Raw genomic sequence first — 17,791 nt, forward strand, 5'->3', positions numbered from 1 at the left:
TTTACTTTTTTTTACATATTTTAGTGTATTGTCCAAGACGTGTTTCGGCCTTGAGAACTAAATAAATAAGTAAATGGAGAAAGGGTGGCATTTTTCCATATAATATATCAGCTTAAACACTGTGCTCCAAAATATTTTCTTTATATGTAAGATTGTCACTATTCAATACCCACTAAAATAATCTGTTCTTAGTCATTCTAGTTTAAATATAAAATTTTATGAATGGCAATATTTATTTTAAAAATCTTTTAAATAATTTTATATTTGTAATATTTTACTATACAGGATAGTACACCTATAACTAAATTACTTATTAAGTACTAATTTCATATGAATTAATACACGATCATGAACAAAGCACTAGTCACCTAGTGCCCCAAAATGTTCTACAACGTAGGGTAAAAAATATTATCAATAATTTAACTTATAAATACACATGTATTAAATACAAATAACATATATATTTTGTATAACTCTCATAAGCCAAAATAAATCAATGACTTAAAACTATATATCTATATAAATAAAATATATAGATATATATGTTTGTATAAAATATTTGTTTATTAAACCAGTACCCATCCAATCCAAATCATTACCACTGTAACACTTATAAACTTGAATAACAGAAACATAACACATTTATATACAATTTGTGTTACAAAATGAACAATACATTAGAACAATATATACAGCAATATTTTAGCATACTATATTTTAAACATCAGTACTATTTACAAACATAAAAAGCAATATACTTACCTTTGCTATTCTGTTCTACAATATTTATTGCAATGGTGCTATTTTGACCAAAATATTATGGACAAACAATATTTTGGAGTTCATATTCAGGTACTATACTGGGAGAAGACTGAATATAAAGAAAGCTTAAATTCCCATTGCACCATATCAAGTGACCGGTGTTTATTACTGTTGTGTACTACACACCAGATGTGTTTTGACTGCATTTGATATAATTATTTGACTAACACCTACAATGCACATTATCTGACATGGGATCTCTACAGACAGCAGCTCTGCTCACCTGGACACAGGTTACCTCCTTCCAGCAGGACGGACAGGAAGGTGGATGGGGCACCCAGGATGCAGATTGTAATGTCAGACAAGGTGAATCCTGAAACAGAAAATGAACATATTAGGTCATTGTTCCAACAGCATAACTGCCGTAGCCGCTGTCCAGGGTGTGTATGAACAGTGCACTGGTGATGCTGCCTATGGTGTTGGGATGTGCTGTGCTGCAGAGGTGCTTTCCATTGGGTGAAGAACTGCTATGCTGTTGGAGGTGGTGTCAGACGATGCAGTGCTGCTGAAGATGCTCTCCGGAGTATGACCAGAGATGTGCTACTGGAGGTGCTGCCCATGGTACTAGGAGGTTTTCTGCTGCTAGGGGTGGTTGCTAGGGGTGGTATCCATGGTATGAACAGTGCTGTGCTGCTGGAGGCGCTACCCATGCTACTAGGAGGTGTGCTGCTGCTAGGAATGCTATCCATGGTATGAACAGTAATGTGCTGCTGGAGGCGCTGCCCATGGTACTAGGAGGTAAGGAGGTATTCTGTTGCTAGGGGTGCTCTCCATGGTATGAACAGTGCTGTGCTGCTGGAGGCGCTCCTCACAGTACTAGGAGGTGTTCTGCTGCGAGGGGTGCTATCTATGGAATGAACAGTACTGTGCTGCTGGAGGCACTGCCCATGCTACTAGGAGGTGTGCTGCTGCTAGGAGTGCAATCTATGATATGAACAGTGATGTGCAGCTGGAGGAGCTGCCCATGGTACTAGAAGGTGCTCTGCTGCTAGGGGTGCTATCCATGGTATGACCAGTGCTGTGCTGCTGGAGGCGCTGCCCATGGTACTAGGAGGTGTTCTGCTGCTAGGGGTGCTATCCATGGAATAAACAGTGCTGTGCTGCTGGATGCACTGCCCATGCTACTAGGACGTGTGCTGCTGCTAGGAGTGCTATCCATGGTATGAACAGTGATGTAGTGCTGGAGGAGCTGCCCATGGTACAAGGAGGTGTTCTGCTGCTAGAGGTGCTGTTCTGCTGCTAGAGGTGCTGTCCATGGTATGAACAGTGCTGTGCTGCTGGAGGTTCTGCTCACGGTACTAGGAGGTATTCTGCTGCTAGAGGTGTCGTTCATGGTATGAACAGTGCTGTGCTGCTGGAGGTGCTGCTCATGGTACTAGGAGGGGTTATACTATGAACAATGCTGTGCTGCTGGGGGCGCTGCTCATGGTACTAGGAGGTGTTCTGCTGCTAGAGGTGCTGTCCATGGAATGAACAGTGCTGTGCTGCTGGAGGCGCTGCCCATGCTACTAGGTGTTCTGCTGCTAGGGGTGCTATCCATGGTATGAACAGTGATGTGCTGCTGGAGGTGCTGCTCATGGTGCTAGGAGGTGTTCTGCTGCTAGATGTGCTGTCCATGGAATGAACAGTGCTGTGCTGCTGGAGTTACTGCCCATTCTACTAGGAGGTGTGCTGCTGATAGGAGTGCTATCCATGGTATGAACAGTGCTGTGCTGCTGAAGGTGCTGCCTGAGGTGCTGCCCATGGTACTAGAAGATGTTCTGCTGCTAGTGGTGCTGTCCATGTTATCAACAGTGCTGTGCTGCTGGAGGCGCTGCTCATGGTACTAGGTGTTCTGCTGCTAGAGGTGCTGTCCATGGTATGAACAGTGCTGTGCTGCTGGAGGCGCTGCTCATGGCACTAGGAGGTGTTCTGCGACTAGTGGTGCTGTTCATAGTATGACCAGTGCTGTGCTGCTGGAGGCGCTGCTCATGGTACTTGGAGGGAGACGCTGCTCATGGTACTTGGAGTTGTTTTGCTGCTAGAGGTGCTGTTCATGGTATGAACAGTGCTGTGATGCTGGAGGCGCTGCCCATGCTAGTAGGAGACGTGCTGCTGCTAGGAGTGCTATCTGTGTTATGAATAGTGCTGTGCTGCTGGAGGCGCTGCCCATGGTACTAGAAGGTGCCCTGCTGCTAAAGGTGCTGTTCATGGTATGAACAGTGTTGTGCTGCTGGCAGCGCTGCCCATGCTAGTAGGAGGTGTGTGACTGCTAAGAGTGCTATCCATGGTATGAACAGTGACGTGCTGCTGGAGGCCCTGCTCATGGTACTAGGGGGTGTTCTGCTGCTAGAGGTACTGTTCATGGTATGAACAGTGCTGTGCTGCTGGCGGCACTGCCAATGGTAGGGAGGTGTTCTGCTGCTAGGGATCCTATTCTTGGTATAAATAATGTGCTGCTTGGCAGAGCTTTTCCTAACAATCCCTGCACATTTTAAATACAAATGAGACTTACTTAAGATTCATATATTATTTCATAAACAGACTGACTGACATTAATTGCGGTAACAAAAATAACAAGAATAAAGAAAAGAGCAAATATTTCAATCTGCCTGTCTTTCGAATATGTCTTTAACTGAGGCACTGTTCAAGCAGCAGTATAGATGGAAGAAGCTGCACATACAATGTCCCCATCCTCTCTTCATAGAAAATTACTGAGGAAGAGGATGTAAAGAGACCTAGGAATTAAGGAGGGGCAGACACGAACACTGGTTGCTTGGGGAGAACGCTGGAGAGCTGACATCCATGTGCCAAGCTTCTCGGAGGTATGCAGGGTTAATACATGGCTTGGCATAATGTAGAACCGGTGATGTGACAATTCAGTCAGTTTCAGTTTTCAGTTTTCAAGCTTTATTCGGGTGCATAGTGAACAACCATAAAAGCACATTATAATACAAATAGAAAGGTTGCAGTTAAAAATCGATTAAAAAGATAGTGACTAAAACAGATAAAAACAAGCTAAAAATGAATGACACGTTCACATTGTATATTAAGTCTTTACACATTGAACGATTCCACCCGTATACAATATGCTAAACAAATGAACTCAGAAGGTAAAAGCAATATTAAGATAGCACAATCTGAGATTCAAGAGTCTAACACCCAGATCTATATTTCAGAAGACTGGCATACCGCAGCTTGTTTTGGCATAAACAATTCAGTCCAAGTTCTGCCTGTGTTTAATAACTAGTTTCAGAAATATTGCTACCAGTCTGGCAAAAGGTTCAGCGTCTAAGAATTGTAATGCCAAATAAGCTGGGTGGCACCTACGTAAGCCCATGACTTTAAGGATAGGCAAAAGCCAATAATGCCTCAGTTCCTTGTAACACTTACAGAACAGTATGATGTGAATTGTCGTTTGGGGTGAGCTGTCATCACAGGGACAAGGCTGAAGGGGTTTTATCCAAATGTTGGTCTTAGGAAAAGTGACCAGATGGTGGAAAATGTCCAGTCTAAACCTCGTTAACAAGAATCTCTCATAGCCCATAAAATTATAGGTTAGATAGGGCTGGACCTTAAAAGATGTTTGTATCTGAAGTGAGTGCTGGACCGTAACTTTTGAGACCTCACTAACAAGTCGAAGAGATTCTAAGTGGGCCAGGCAGATCTTTTTAAACTTCTTTCTCGGGATGACAGCTATTGAGGTGGGTGAAAGATAGTACTGAATCATGCCAAGGTCGGTAAAGAATTTTCTAACATAAGCGATCAGCCAATCTTTAGAGCCATATCTAGGGAAAGACAACCCTCTATGATTCCTCGGCAAAGAGTGGTCTCACGTGCCGTCCAAATGCGGTGCCACAAAAGAAGAGGCTGGATCCGAATCAGGTCTTCTACATAGGACATGCCTACTTCCAAATGACAAGCATAAGTTGATGTGCCCTGAGGCACTGCTAGGAGGAAACGTAGAAAAGTGTTTTCCACTTTTTGCAGCTCCTCGACCTTGGCGTGTCCCCAAACCCCCGCCCCAAAAAGTGCACTTGATATGCTTTTGGCTCTGTATATTTCTAATAGTTCTACAGCGGGGCGCCTGCCCAGTTTATTCGCAAACTTACATAATGCAGCAGTTGTTCTAATAAGGGACAGTTTTCTAGAATCTATGGAGGACTTCCAAGAGCATTTATGGTCAAATGTAATACCCAAGTAAGGATACGTAAGGGTCGTCTCTACTTTTTGTGAGTCGAGATACATAGGCTTGATGTTAGTAGTTCTCGACCCTACTACCATCACAAAGGTTTTCTTAATGTTCACCTTTAGATCGAGAGTAGCCATACATGTGTGGTATCTTGTAAGAGCACGCAGTAAGTCCATGCCGGTGCGGGCCAAAATTACGTTGTCATCCGCATAGAGTAAAACCAGGATCGGGCGCTTGTTCATTTTGGGGAGGTCCTGGCTACCCGTCAGCATGGCTTTTTCCAGGCCATTAGTATACAAGTTAAATAAAAAAGGGGCCAGGACACAACCCTGCCTTACCCCTCGTTCTACTTTGAACGACTTTGTTAGTTCACCCCCCATACCATATCTGACTTTGGCTGTGGCATCTGAGTATAGTTCCCGCAAGAATGTTAAAAGAGGGGACTCTATACCCATGTCTGCTAAAATAGTCCACAGCTTATTGTGGTTACACAGTCAAATGCTGCAGAGAGCTCAACATATGCCATGTAAAGGGCCCCTCCCGTTGCGCTTACATATTTCCCTATCAATAAGGACAAATTAAGTGCTTGCTCAATGGTTCCCAATCCCTCCCGGAAACTGAATTGCAGGTCAGTAAGAACTTTGCTATCTGAAGCCCTCGATTGGAGGCGCTCTAAGATAACACGACCGGCCACTTTCCCCAATGAGTCCAAGAGGGCTATTGGACGATAACAAGTTGGGATTTGGGGTTCCCCTTCTTGAAACTAGGCACGAGAATTGACTGGAACCATGATTCAATAAGCCCAAGGTCACATGTTGCTTGAAGGACCCCGGTTAAAATTGGGGACCACAGATCCATGCTGTACTTCTTAAAAAGATCATTTGGGACCCCATCAGGGCCTGGCGCCTTGCCGTTCTTACTGGCTTTTAGGGCGAGTTCTACCTCCTCGTGGGTGATATGGATAGGCAACGGGAAGTGCCTTTCTTCAGACCCAGTTGAAGCCGGTGGATTTGCAGTTAAAGGGAGGCTGAATATCCGCTCAAAATACTCAACCCACGACTGCTCATCAACCGCAACTTCAATACTGGGGTTATCCGAAGTAACTGTTAAGAAAGGGGACTTCACAACTCTCCAAAACGCGGTACTATCTATTAAAGTACAGGATCTATGGAGTTGTGACCAGAGTTCTTGTTTGAGAGTGTTCTTTCTGATTTTTAATGCCTGATTATAAGTCTTTCTAAGAACTGCGATTTCCTTTGGCGTTCTGTCTTTACTACTTAGGGCTAGTTTCAGGTTCCGGTGTGCTTTTGTGCAGGAACTATCAAACCACCCCTTAGCACTAATTTTACCAGTTTTCGTTTTAATTAAAAGGTTGTCCTTGATTGCTGTCAGCAATTGGGAAAAATTAACCAGTATTCCCTCACTTGTGGTTGCTGGGTCTAAACAATTTGCGAACTCCTGCCTCAAACTTGTAACCAACGTTCTTGTAATAGCCAGCGGATCCACTTTCTCCCATCTTAATGAGTAGCCATTTACTCTGTCCATTATAAGGTTATTCTGGGCCAGGAGGGTTTCTATATTGGGCCTCTGATGATTCTTGAAAGATTTTAAGGTGATGCTGTTCGGGTAGTGGTCGCTGACAGCGATATCATGTATTTTGCAGTTTAGGAGGGCCATTCCCACTGTCCCAGATATAAATATAAAATCTATTATACTAAGCCTTCCTCTACCGTTGTAGGTAGGAACAACAGGTACAGGAGGGTTTGCTAAATTATTAGCGATGGCAAGATCTAAGCCACACAGGGTTTCATTCAAGATGTTCCCAACTGCAGTATGAGGAAAGTGGGTTATCGTCCGCTATACCACATAGTAGGTTGGAGCTATGCTTGCACAAGGTCTGATTGAAGTCCCCACCCCAAACTATGGTCAGCTCCTTGCGGGCCTTAGTGGTTAGTTTGTGTAGACAGAGGCCTATTTCCTTAATTCCACTTATTAGGTCAACCGTGGGTAGGTTATTATAAAAATTCACTATTACCAGAGTATTAGCACTAGTTTGGTGCAGAATAAGTATTTGATAGTTTGGTTCCAGTTTTACTGAATCAATTCTTTGGAATAATAGGGTGTTGGATACATATATGACCAATCCTCCCTTTACCCTGCCAGAGGGAGATGGTAGAGCTAGAGAAGAGAAAGTTCTATAACCCTGGATATGAAGCTCCACCGTAGCCCACGTTTCCTGTAAACACAAGACACTATAGTCGTGGATGAAATCTAACCAAATATTGTTTTCAGCCTTTAAGCGGAGGCCCGCAACATTCCAAAACAGAATGCACAGCGAGGGGTCACCCCGTGTTGTTCCCAGTTTATGGGCTACTTCCACGTGTTCCACACGGGAACTGGCCTGTGCAGAATTCGATAGTGCTTCGTTAATTGTTTCACCAATTTGTTCTAAGTTATCTAAGGGTAAAGAATTAACAGAAGCGCTAGGGTCTATGGGTTCAGTCAGAGCCCTTACAGCAAGTCAATCTACCTGCTCCAGATCCGAGAGCTTATCAAAATAATTAAAGGTTGGGATATTATATCTTTCCCCCCCGACCTCTGGGTATGGTCTGTTAGCATGTCCCTTATTGTAGTTGATAGATTGGAATGAATGTAGTTCGGGGTAGAAAAAGCTCAAGTCCCTAGTGAATATCTTACTATCGCTAAACTCGGAAGGCCAGTTGGAGATGTATTCTACGACCAGTCTGTACCTGAAGTTTACCACAACGCAATTCCCCGGGAGATCCTTTTTTCTGTGGCCCAACCAGCTGATTCTCCTTGCAAATTATGTGGGCCCTGTCAAATCAGGAGGCAGGGGCCTGTTCTTGTTAAGCCAGTGGGCCACTTTATTTCGAAGCTCGGGCAATGATTCAGATCTTCCTTGGGGTAGTTCCGGGACACCTACTAGTACTACCGTATAGGGTAACGATTGCGGGGGAAGGTCAATGCGTGAGAAAGTCCTGCTTGGTTTTCTGGTCGGGGAAGGGTCCTTTACTGCTCTTTAGTTCTCTTTTAAATGTCCCTCCTGATTCGTGCCCTGGTCTAAGGTGCCCTCTACATTTTCCAGCTCCTTAGAATCCACTGCCCTTAACGTTTTATGTGGGGGTCTGCTCGTGATATCCGCAGTGGTCGTTGTATGTTTAGCTATGGTTATGCACTCAGGTAAAGGCTGAGTCCTGTTACTTGTAGGTGTGTTCTGTGTAGTGAAACGAGATTGTTTAATAGTGGACTTTGGATTCGCTACACCAGATGGTTGCCTAGTGTGATCTGGCTGCTAAGCAAAACTTTCTCCAGATTGTCTACTTTATCACCTATACCCTTTACTCTTTCCAAGAGTGGAGCCTTTAGAGATTTCATTAAATGCTCTATTTTATTAAATAGGCCCTCATTATGTGAAGGGAAGAGTAAGGAGCTGGGTGGATTATCATTGTTACTGTCCTTAGGACTGCTGTCTATACTTGGAGCAGGTGTTACAACAGGGGCGCCTTTTTTAGTGTTTGGACCCCGTGTTTTGGCTACTGTTGCAGGTGCCTTCTTATTTTTCTGTATTAGCCCTCCCACGTTTAGATTATCATTAGTAACTAAATGTTCAGGGTTAGAGTTCTTTGTATTAAGTTTGGCTTTTTGCCCTCTGGTTGTAACCCTCAGAGTAACATTCCTTATATTTAAAGGGGAGGCGGGGATAAGGATTGGGCTTGTAGGAGCATCCCCTGACCCAATGGCTATAGGGTCCTCAACCTGGAATGGTGGATTAGTTAATGACTCATTAGTAAAGATGGTTGGAGTAAGAGATAGTCTAGACAGTGCAGGCAGAGACTCTGGCAATGTGTTGTCCAAAGTGGGAGGACTAATATGAATGTTTGCAACATGGTGGGTACCAGGGAGGGAGAGAAAGGAGTTAATTGTGGTCGACGATGTGTTGGTAGGTGGAAAAAATGGGAGAGACCCTGCAGGAAGTGGTAGGCGCCGTTCAGAATGCTCAATGGCGTTAGCCACTACCCCAATTGATTTCGGGAGCATACGATCGATCACTGTCAGGCTCGGCAATGGGGGTTTTGTGGCCATCTTTTTCTGTATATCTGGGGGAGGCATCAGAAAACAAAACTAAGTTTCCTACTGTGTCAAATACTAGTGCATAGCTGTGTAAGATTGCCACATCTAATACTCCGAACTAAATGCAGATGGACTTAGTATTGCACTATGTTCTAGTTCACCAGAGTTAGCAAATAGCAATAGCCAGATGGAGGTAAAGTCTTACTGAGTATATGAGATGTACTTTTGCCCTAGTCCAGTCCGTAGGGCCAAGAGAGGTGACCCGACCCGGCCTCTTCCGGCCACTAAAGGCCAAAAATGGTCCCGCCCTTGCCCCAGGGCTTCTCCCGGTGCTGTCCCGCGATGCGGGAGGTGTAACCAATTTCAAGCGCCTCTTGGCGCGAAAAATCCCGGGAGCGGCTTCCTGCCGCAAGGCAGTTTGGGGCTTGTGGTCCACCGCACCACGTTCACGCTGCAGGCTTGAGAAGCAGTGGCGGCGGCGGAAGCGGTAGCGGAGCAACCAGAGGGACCAATAGCGTGTCGCCCAGAGTGTCCAGCAAAGTCTGGCCCAGGTAGGGAAAAATGAGGCTTGTGACCATACGCCCACTCCACCGGAGGTGTAACCAATTTCAAGCGCCTCCTGGCGCGAAAAATCCCGGTAGCGGCTTCCTGCCGCAAGGCAGCTTGGGGCTTGTGGTCCACCGCACCGCGTTCACACTGCAGGCTTGAGAAGCAGCGGCGGCAGCGGTAACGGTAGCGGAGCAACCAGAGGGACCAACAGCGTGTCGCCCAGAGTGTCCAGCAAAGTCTTGCCCAGGTAGGGAAAAATGAGGCTTGTGACCAGTTACATCATCATTTTAATCTGTTATGGCACAGAGTTATTTTTTCATTTCTTTAAAAAAAGGAGAAGTGTACAATATTCAAACTTTCATTCCCAATGCATTTCGGGCCCCTTGGCCCTTCTTCAGGGGCTTGAATCTGGCTCCCCGCCACTCGTTAAAAGCACTCGTCCTCACCTGTAAACAACTATGCGTTAACCTGCCCCGATCTCCTCTGCACTCGCTCGACTCTACTCCTCTACATCTACTCCCAAAGCCGCCAATTCAGTCAAAAACATGATTGGGAGGCTGACAATCATATAGCCATAAAGATAGGCAGTGTTTAGACTAATTAACTTTAGAAAGTAGGAATGTTTGATATCAATGCTTTGTTTTTTTTAAAGATTAATTTGTTTGATATGATAGCTGCTGAAATAATATTTATAGTTCTTATCATTTCAATACACAAGGTTTGCGTGCTGATTGCACATAATAAATAACTAATGATTACAAACACCAATTACTACGCACATGCACTACTTTCAGGGATCAGGGTAACAGACTGTGCAACTGCACATTACCCCGCCAGATAAGAGTCTATATGACTGTGTTGTTGGACACACGCTAAATCTAGATGAGCCTAACTCATTACAGAGAAGTTATAGCGAAGGGTGGGGACAACTGCCTGTTTTCCCTTTTCCAAAGGGGGCAGGGTGTGAACAGCAAATTTACCTTGGAGCTAAGAACCTCTATTCAGAACCTAAAGCCCGGAACAACCGACCTCCAGCCCGTGCTCTTCTAAAACGAAGATTATATAACAGATGTTGTTTGGAGGAGCGGAGGGCACGTTCCGGTACATAAGGGGAAAGGATATTAGCTAAAACGGGAGGGGCTTTAGCATAAAAATTCTATGTGAGATACACAAAGACTTGAAGTGAATTCTCCTTTTGATCGGAAGCCAGTGTAATTTATGTATGAATTTGGAGGTAGAACAGGATTTTGGGAGGGGAAAGAGGGTCTGAGCCGCGGTGTTTTGCACTGTCTTAAGGCAATTGATGCCAGCTTTATTGGCACCCAGGTAGAGAGGAATGCAGTAATCTAGTCTAGTGAGGATAGTAGACTGGATAATGGTCTGGCACATTTGAACATAAAAAAAAACAGAGCAGTGGCTTCAGTCCGCATAGGAGTCCAAAGCAGTTGTCAGTCACCGATTTTGTCTGTGCCTGAAAGGTAAGTGCACAGTCAAACCAAATGCCCAGGTTTTTTGACAGTTTCCTTAGGGGTAGTGGGAGCTCTCAAAGCGGCAGGCTACTATTGATCACTCCAAAGATGCGTGTCTTCCTAGAAGATGAATCTCAGATTTGCTCGCATTCACCTGAAGGCAGTTGGCTGCCATCCAATCCGCGATGGCCATCATGTCATTTCAGAACATGGTTATGTGTTGGTCAGAGTTGCATGTTAGAGAGATCACAAGTTGAGTATCATCAGCGTATGAGACCATAGAAAGGCTCCTTCTTTTTGCAGCTCCTGCTAAGGGTTGGATGTAGATATTAAATAATGTTGGTCTCAGAGCCAAGCCCTGCGGACTGTGATGTGTGGTCTGCACCTGGGAGCCATAAGGAGGTGAGAATACTTGGAAGGATCTGTCTGATAGGAAAGACACAAACCAGTTAAGAGCGGCATCTCCTAAGCCTATATCTTGTAGAGATTGCACCAGACGTGTATGTGATACAGTGTCAAAAGCATCACTAAGTTCAAGAAGAACCAAGGCAGAGGTGTAGCCCTCGTCTAATGAACTCCGCAGCTGTTCAGTGACTGCCAGTAGAGCTAATTCAGTACTGTGGCCGGGTCTGAAACTGTTTTGCGCAGGGTCCAATATATTGTTGGACTCAACAAATTTGGTCAGAATGGAATTGATGTAGGCATCAATTGCCTTAAGACTTTAGCCACAAACAAAAGTCGTACAATTGGGCGAAAGCTCTCTGGTTTGGAGGCATCAAAGGTAGGCTTTCTTTGCAGAGGGATGACCTTGGCATGTTTCCATGAGGCTGGTACAAATGCAGATGCTATGGGTAGGTTTATCAGCTCACAAAGTGTAGCTAGGAGTTGGGGTAGAAATTGTATGCGCTGATCTGGTATGAACGGATCAGCTGGTGATCCTGATTTAATTTTATAGCAGAGAGTCCTCAAAGCTTCATAGGATAGAGCGAGGAAAGAGGATAGAAGAGTGCTTGGGCAACTAGTTTGACCAATATGCCTACAATGCTAATAGCGTACAGGAAAGATGTGTAGATGTCCTCAACTTTTTTAACAAAATAAGTGGCTAAGGCCTCGCATTGAGAGTTAGAGGTAATGGTGGGTGCACTTGCTGAATGAGGATTTCTAATATCATTCAGCAAGGGGAAGATACTTTTGGCAGGATTATTGCTGTTTCTGATTTTTTCTGCAAAGTATTCAATGTTTGATTTCCTTATAGATTTAGGATAAGCCTTAATAACTGAACAATATTGTGTCTTGAGGGTCAGAACATATTGGCGTCTCCAAGCAAATTCTAGAATTTGGAAATTCTTTCTCATCTAGGTAAGGGTCTCATTAAACCAAGGACTGGTCTGAATTCTGCGGCAAGGCGAACATTTAGCGGTGACCAGGGTAGAATTTTGTGGGTAATTAAGAGGTGCGGGAACATAGAGTAAGAGCCAAACCATTGAAGAAACATTTACCCTGTGATCGAGTTTTTAGATGGGGAGTCTAAGATATTAGAACTCATCTAAACGAAACGTTGTATATAGCGGTTAATGAGTATCCAGCTTAGAACACTACTGCTGGGGCTTCTCGGGAAGAATTCTCTTTTGAATAAATATTTCCCTCGCAATTACAAACTCAGGAATGCAGGAAATAGAGATCATGACCATTACCTGGTCTGTGATTTACAGACGGTGAGGGATAGTGAAGCGATAGGGATCAGCTTTGCTTATTATCGCCATGACGATTCAAGTGTGGCATTAGATGTAAAGACCATAAACAATTAATTTCTTGTCACTGATAGGTGTATCTGCTGCAAACTGCAAGGCAGGGCCGGTTTAGAAAAGAGGGAGAAAGACAAAAAATCCCCGAGACCTACCGGACTCGCTAAGAAACGCAGAAATTAAGTCAGAAGAGCCGAAGCCTTACGCAGCACCAAGATTTTAATGTAAGTCGGGCAGGATAGGATATAATATACACCCCAATACACAGTGTTTTAGGACTATCAACAATGTTATTATTTAACCCCTTAGGCTCTGAGAACGCCAAGATTTTATGCAGTGTGGAATACACGTACAGGAAAATAGTATAACTACAGAATTAAGCTTGATGGTGTCAATCACGATACGACTGCATCCCTTACAGTGAAGTAAGTAATAATGACAAAGGACACTGTTAAAAAATCCATTTTGGCCAAACAATAATATAACTTTGACTGCATATCTCCCTATCATTATAGGCACTGTGGTTGAATTATACCCACGAAGAGGACCTAGAAAATTATCCTGAGGGTCCTATACTACATGAAAAATTATGATTCACAAGCTATAAAAGTAAGGACTGTACACTGGTCAATGGGAAAAAAACTGAGGGTACGCAGATAGATCCATGACATGCAAGAGTAGGGACCGGTTCTTTCATTTAAGAAATTTTGAAATTAATTGTATGTATTCGTCTTTTTAGAAAGAAGACATCTGGTTTTAATAAAGTTCAGTCAATCGGAAGGTGTTTACACGACTTAAACCCAAGCACCGAAACGTGTCGACAAAAGGACTTCATGTGATTTTAACTTTCAATTGAAATAATTGTTCAATTTGTATTAACTTGTTCTATGTTTAACTTGTGTAACATACGCAACCAACGATTCATAGATCAAGGGTTGGAATATTATTGATCTGTGACATTGAATGTATATCATTTTATTGTATATTGTATAATTTTAACCAAGATATTTGCTAAATAATAAACTTGCGTAAAATGATGAACCTATAGAGTTTCTTGCATTAAATATTTTGTCATGTCATGTATAAAATTGTTTGTGAATATCTGCTGTGTGCCAAATGGTCATTAGTTAACTGAAGAACACAGAAAGGAACCCCCCATTTTTTTTGATTGTTGATACCCAGTCCTTTCTGGTTTATCTGGGAAACTCTCTTCTTTTGAAGGAATATACGATGTTACATCATGGGGTTCAATCCGCGATACCTTTACAACTCAGGCATTACCGACTTGCGCAGGAGGGCGCTGGATTTAGGAATACATGATTTACTATTTCAACTCCAGCCTACGTTACAGGAGGGAAGGTGTTGGAATAGTAAATCATACTATTCCTTAGCTTAGAGCGCCATCCAGCGCAAGTCATTGTAATGACTTGTGTTGTAATGCCCGCATTGTAAAGGTATCGGGGTATGAACACCAGGATGTAACCGATGTTTCCCATCGTGGAGTGTCTAAGAAGAGATTGACGTCTAACTTATGCCAAGGGCATTTAAGAATGAGTTTAGGTTGAGTGCACGAGGGCGGGTTTTGGCCGAGGAGTGCCAGGGAAATAAGAAAGTGGTCTGTCCATGCCATAAGGAGGAGAAAAAGAACTTTGAGGTAAGTTACATTAGTAAACTCAGGATCTAGAAGGTGGCCGGCAGAGTGTGTCAAGTTGGTGACATACTGTAATAGTTGACAGGCCGCAAGGTCTGCCTGAAAATTGGTAATCTTGCCATCTTGGCAGTTCTCAAGGTGGAGGTTGATATTCCCCACGATATTAAAATTAACTGTTTGGATGGTCTGAGAGGGCATTAGAGTGAAATTCTGGCCAGTCAGTAGTAATAGCCTCATTAGTTAGACTACAGGCATAGTTGGTTTTACAAATGATCCCTATACCTCCTCCGTGCTCCCCTCTCTATTCAGTATCTTTCTAGCGAATCACTGAGGTAATGCCATCTGTGGCTCAGCCACCATATCATAGGTAAGCCAAGTCTCTGTGAGAAATAAAACATCGGGTTCCTCCTCCTGGTTCAGGTCAAACACATCAGCGTGGTGCTTTACTAAAGAGCGGCAGTTCAGACTAAGGAATTTAAAACTATGGCCAGAGGGCATTGCCGGGTGGGAATTGCTCTACCAAAGATGGGTTTAAAGAACACTCTACCCTACTCGCTAAACAACTGTATTTAAGAAAATTCCCCCAAAAACTGGTGCGTCGCTCACTTAAGGGTGCTATGAATAATAACTGCGAGGCCCTCTTAGAACAATCGGCACCTAATCAGGGTTTGCTGAGATTGAACTTTGTAAACACATACAGCACCCTATCGAACAGTATCCAGAGGATTGTTAGACTGGTCGATACTGAATACAGGCCAAGAGTCCATCCAGCCCCCTTTATTTGCATTTAAACGTGGGCCGAACTTAAAAGACCAATTGGTCCACACTAGACCAAAAAGTAAGACACAACATCTTGTAGGCACCATTTGGGACTTACCTGCGGTTCAGGGCCATTACCCCTGCGGTACTTGTGCGGCTTGTCTACAAACACGAAAGTTACTTCAATACTCAATCTATGCACAAATCTTTGAGAATATGCTCAACATAACACTGTCCCTTTTTGTGTCTACCATAATAATATGCCCGCATACGGCGAGAGGCGGTATAATAACAACAAATATTATCATTACGCCGCTCAGTAGTACACAATATGGGAACTAAAACTCCCTATAGAGCAGGGGTCTCCAAACCGGTCCTGGAGGGCCGGATCTATGCCAGATTTTTAAAATTACTACATGTATCTCAATGGGATATCCCAAAAATCTGGCATGGATCCGGCCCTCCAGGACCGGTTTGGGGACCCCTGCTATAGAGAATACACAAGACGCGCGATTGCGTGTTTTGATCACGTGACGCGTCATTGACGAGCCAGGATTGCACCAAATAAATACGTCTCTTTTTTTACTTGAAAACATCTCCGCATATGTAGAGAGGTTGTACTAAAACAATAAAGTACAAAACACGCTACTTAGTAGTGCGCAAGAATATATGAACTACATCTCCCGAAAGACAATAGACTAGAAACACGATCACGTGATTTTATCACGTGACGTGCCATTGACGAACCGCGATTTTAGGAAATAAATATGGCCACAACAGTCCGCCCGGTACCTTCCCAAGTCGGCTTGGACGCCGGCGAGAAGTACCGACGGACAGGTAAGAGGGCCACATCTTTACCGGGTTCGTACTGGCACTGAGGATATAGGATACCTTGCTAGTTGGATCTGGGGTGACATTCTGGCACTAACTATGGTAAACACAATGCTGGCTAGTTCTTTGATAAAGTTTGGGATCCGAGCTTTCACTCGACAAGTTTACGAATCAGTAAATGACAGATTGAGAATGGTTTCGTGTCTTTATCTGAATGAGTTATGACGGCACAGAAGGGTTTTATGTTTATTTTGAGAGATCGAATGAATTAATACACGCCAACTGAGTGGCCTCAAGGTAATTGCCATTATACATCATCATGGAGCGAGGCATAATACTATAGGGCATCCTATACCAACATTAGTAAACAACATTAGATTGATCAGATTCACAGATTCAAGTGTGTCATACAACTTAGACTAGGAGTGAATCCACTTTATAGGACTCCTGTATATAATGATCTTAGACAATGAAATTATGAACGAATGGGGAGCTTCTCAACTCAGAATGCACAGACAGACAGGAGGAAATGGAACATTTGACTTTGTTTTTTGTTAATTTTCCCCCCCGGTTTTAGAGCGGTGCTTCCTCTCCCTGAGCCGCAGCCAGGTGAGGTGAGTGAGGCCTTTTCCTCCTGCAAAATAGGTAAGCAGGGGTTGAATTACATCAATGTGATAGGGGAATACATGATGTAATGAATAATAATGTCAGCACAATGCTACTGAGATTAACTTGTTTTGTATTATAAGGATGTCAACATAACAAGACACCTTATAATTTGCTTACAGATGCGTACTACAATATAGTAATACTTGTTTTTCTTTCTCAGTGACAAATCAGTCAATATGCAGAAATGAGGCAATAGACACCTAGGATTCCAGGTGATAACGTTCTTTTTCTTTATTTGTTAACACAATTTTGTTCACATTGCACGTTGCAGTAGATATCATTATCAAAGGTCCTGAGGAAGGCAAGATAAAATAGAGTCCATTTACATTGCTGAAACATGTCGACCTATGCTCTATCTGGGCAGATATTTGTTTTAAACTGCTCTTTTTTTTGCTCTGTTTTTAATATTGGGGAATTGAGTAAAAACAATAAAATGTAGTGTTGCTCATTCACCCAACCTTAATTCACTCTTTCACACTGACATGCACTGCAATTTTATTTTACCCATCACACTAGATCATTAGTCAAAATCAGAAGGACCGTACAGTGAGTCATAATTTGATGTATGACATTCCGTCCAGTCCTAATTCATCATTTATGTCTTACAATGGGAAGGTCAAAAGGTGTCCCAGATGATGACCAGGGCAGTACCGTGTGGTGACTGATGGGTATCCTTATTTCTTAGGAGAATTCCAGGATTAGTTACACCTTTTTTATCCTGTGTTGCTTTTTATATTGCATCTTTATCAAGGTAGTAGGTTCGTTGTATTCAGACCCATGGACTTTCTTTATGTGATACAGAGGGCATTGCAACATGGCCATTGTTAGATCGGGGGGTCTCTAGTTGGCTATGGTTATCACCTTTGTCCAAATAGGGACCCTTACTTCTAAGTCAGGACAAGGGGATTACACTCCTTAATAACCCCTGCTCACCCCTTGGTAACTTGGCACGAGCAGACAGGCTTATCTCAGAGGCAGTGTGTTAAGCATTTGTGAATATACACAGCAATACAGTGATAACACTACAGATGGA

The 17,791-nt window shown here is 43.4% G+C and overlaps 1 protein-coding gene across 1 annotated transcript in view; it reads right to left on the reverse strand.

Annotated features, from left to right (window-relative positions):
* The window catches only part of CARNS1 (carnosine synthase 1), a 570,577-nt gene that overhangs the window by 298,641 nt on the left and 254,145 nt on the right, over window positions 1-17,791 (reverse strand). Inside the window, exon 4 of the mRNA XM_086953255.1 lies at window positions 1,046-1,135. Coding sequence (XP_086809381.1) covers window positions 1,046-1,135 — 90 coding nt within the window. The remainder of the gene's footprint in view (window positions 1-1,045; window positions 1,136-17,791) is intronic.

The sequence above is a fragment of the Lissotriton vulgaris genome, chromosome 1_2 (assembly GCF_964263255.1).
Source record: "Lissotriton vulgaris chromosome 1_2, aLisVul1.2, whole genome shotgun sequence".
Taxonomy (NCBI): domain Eukaryota; kingdom Metazoa; phylum Chordata; class Amphibia; order Caudata; family Salamandridae; genus Lissotriton; species Lissotriton vulgaris.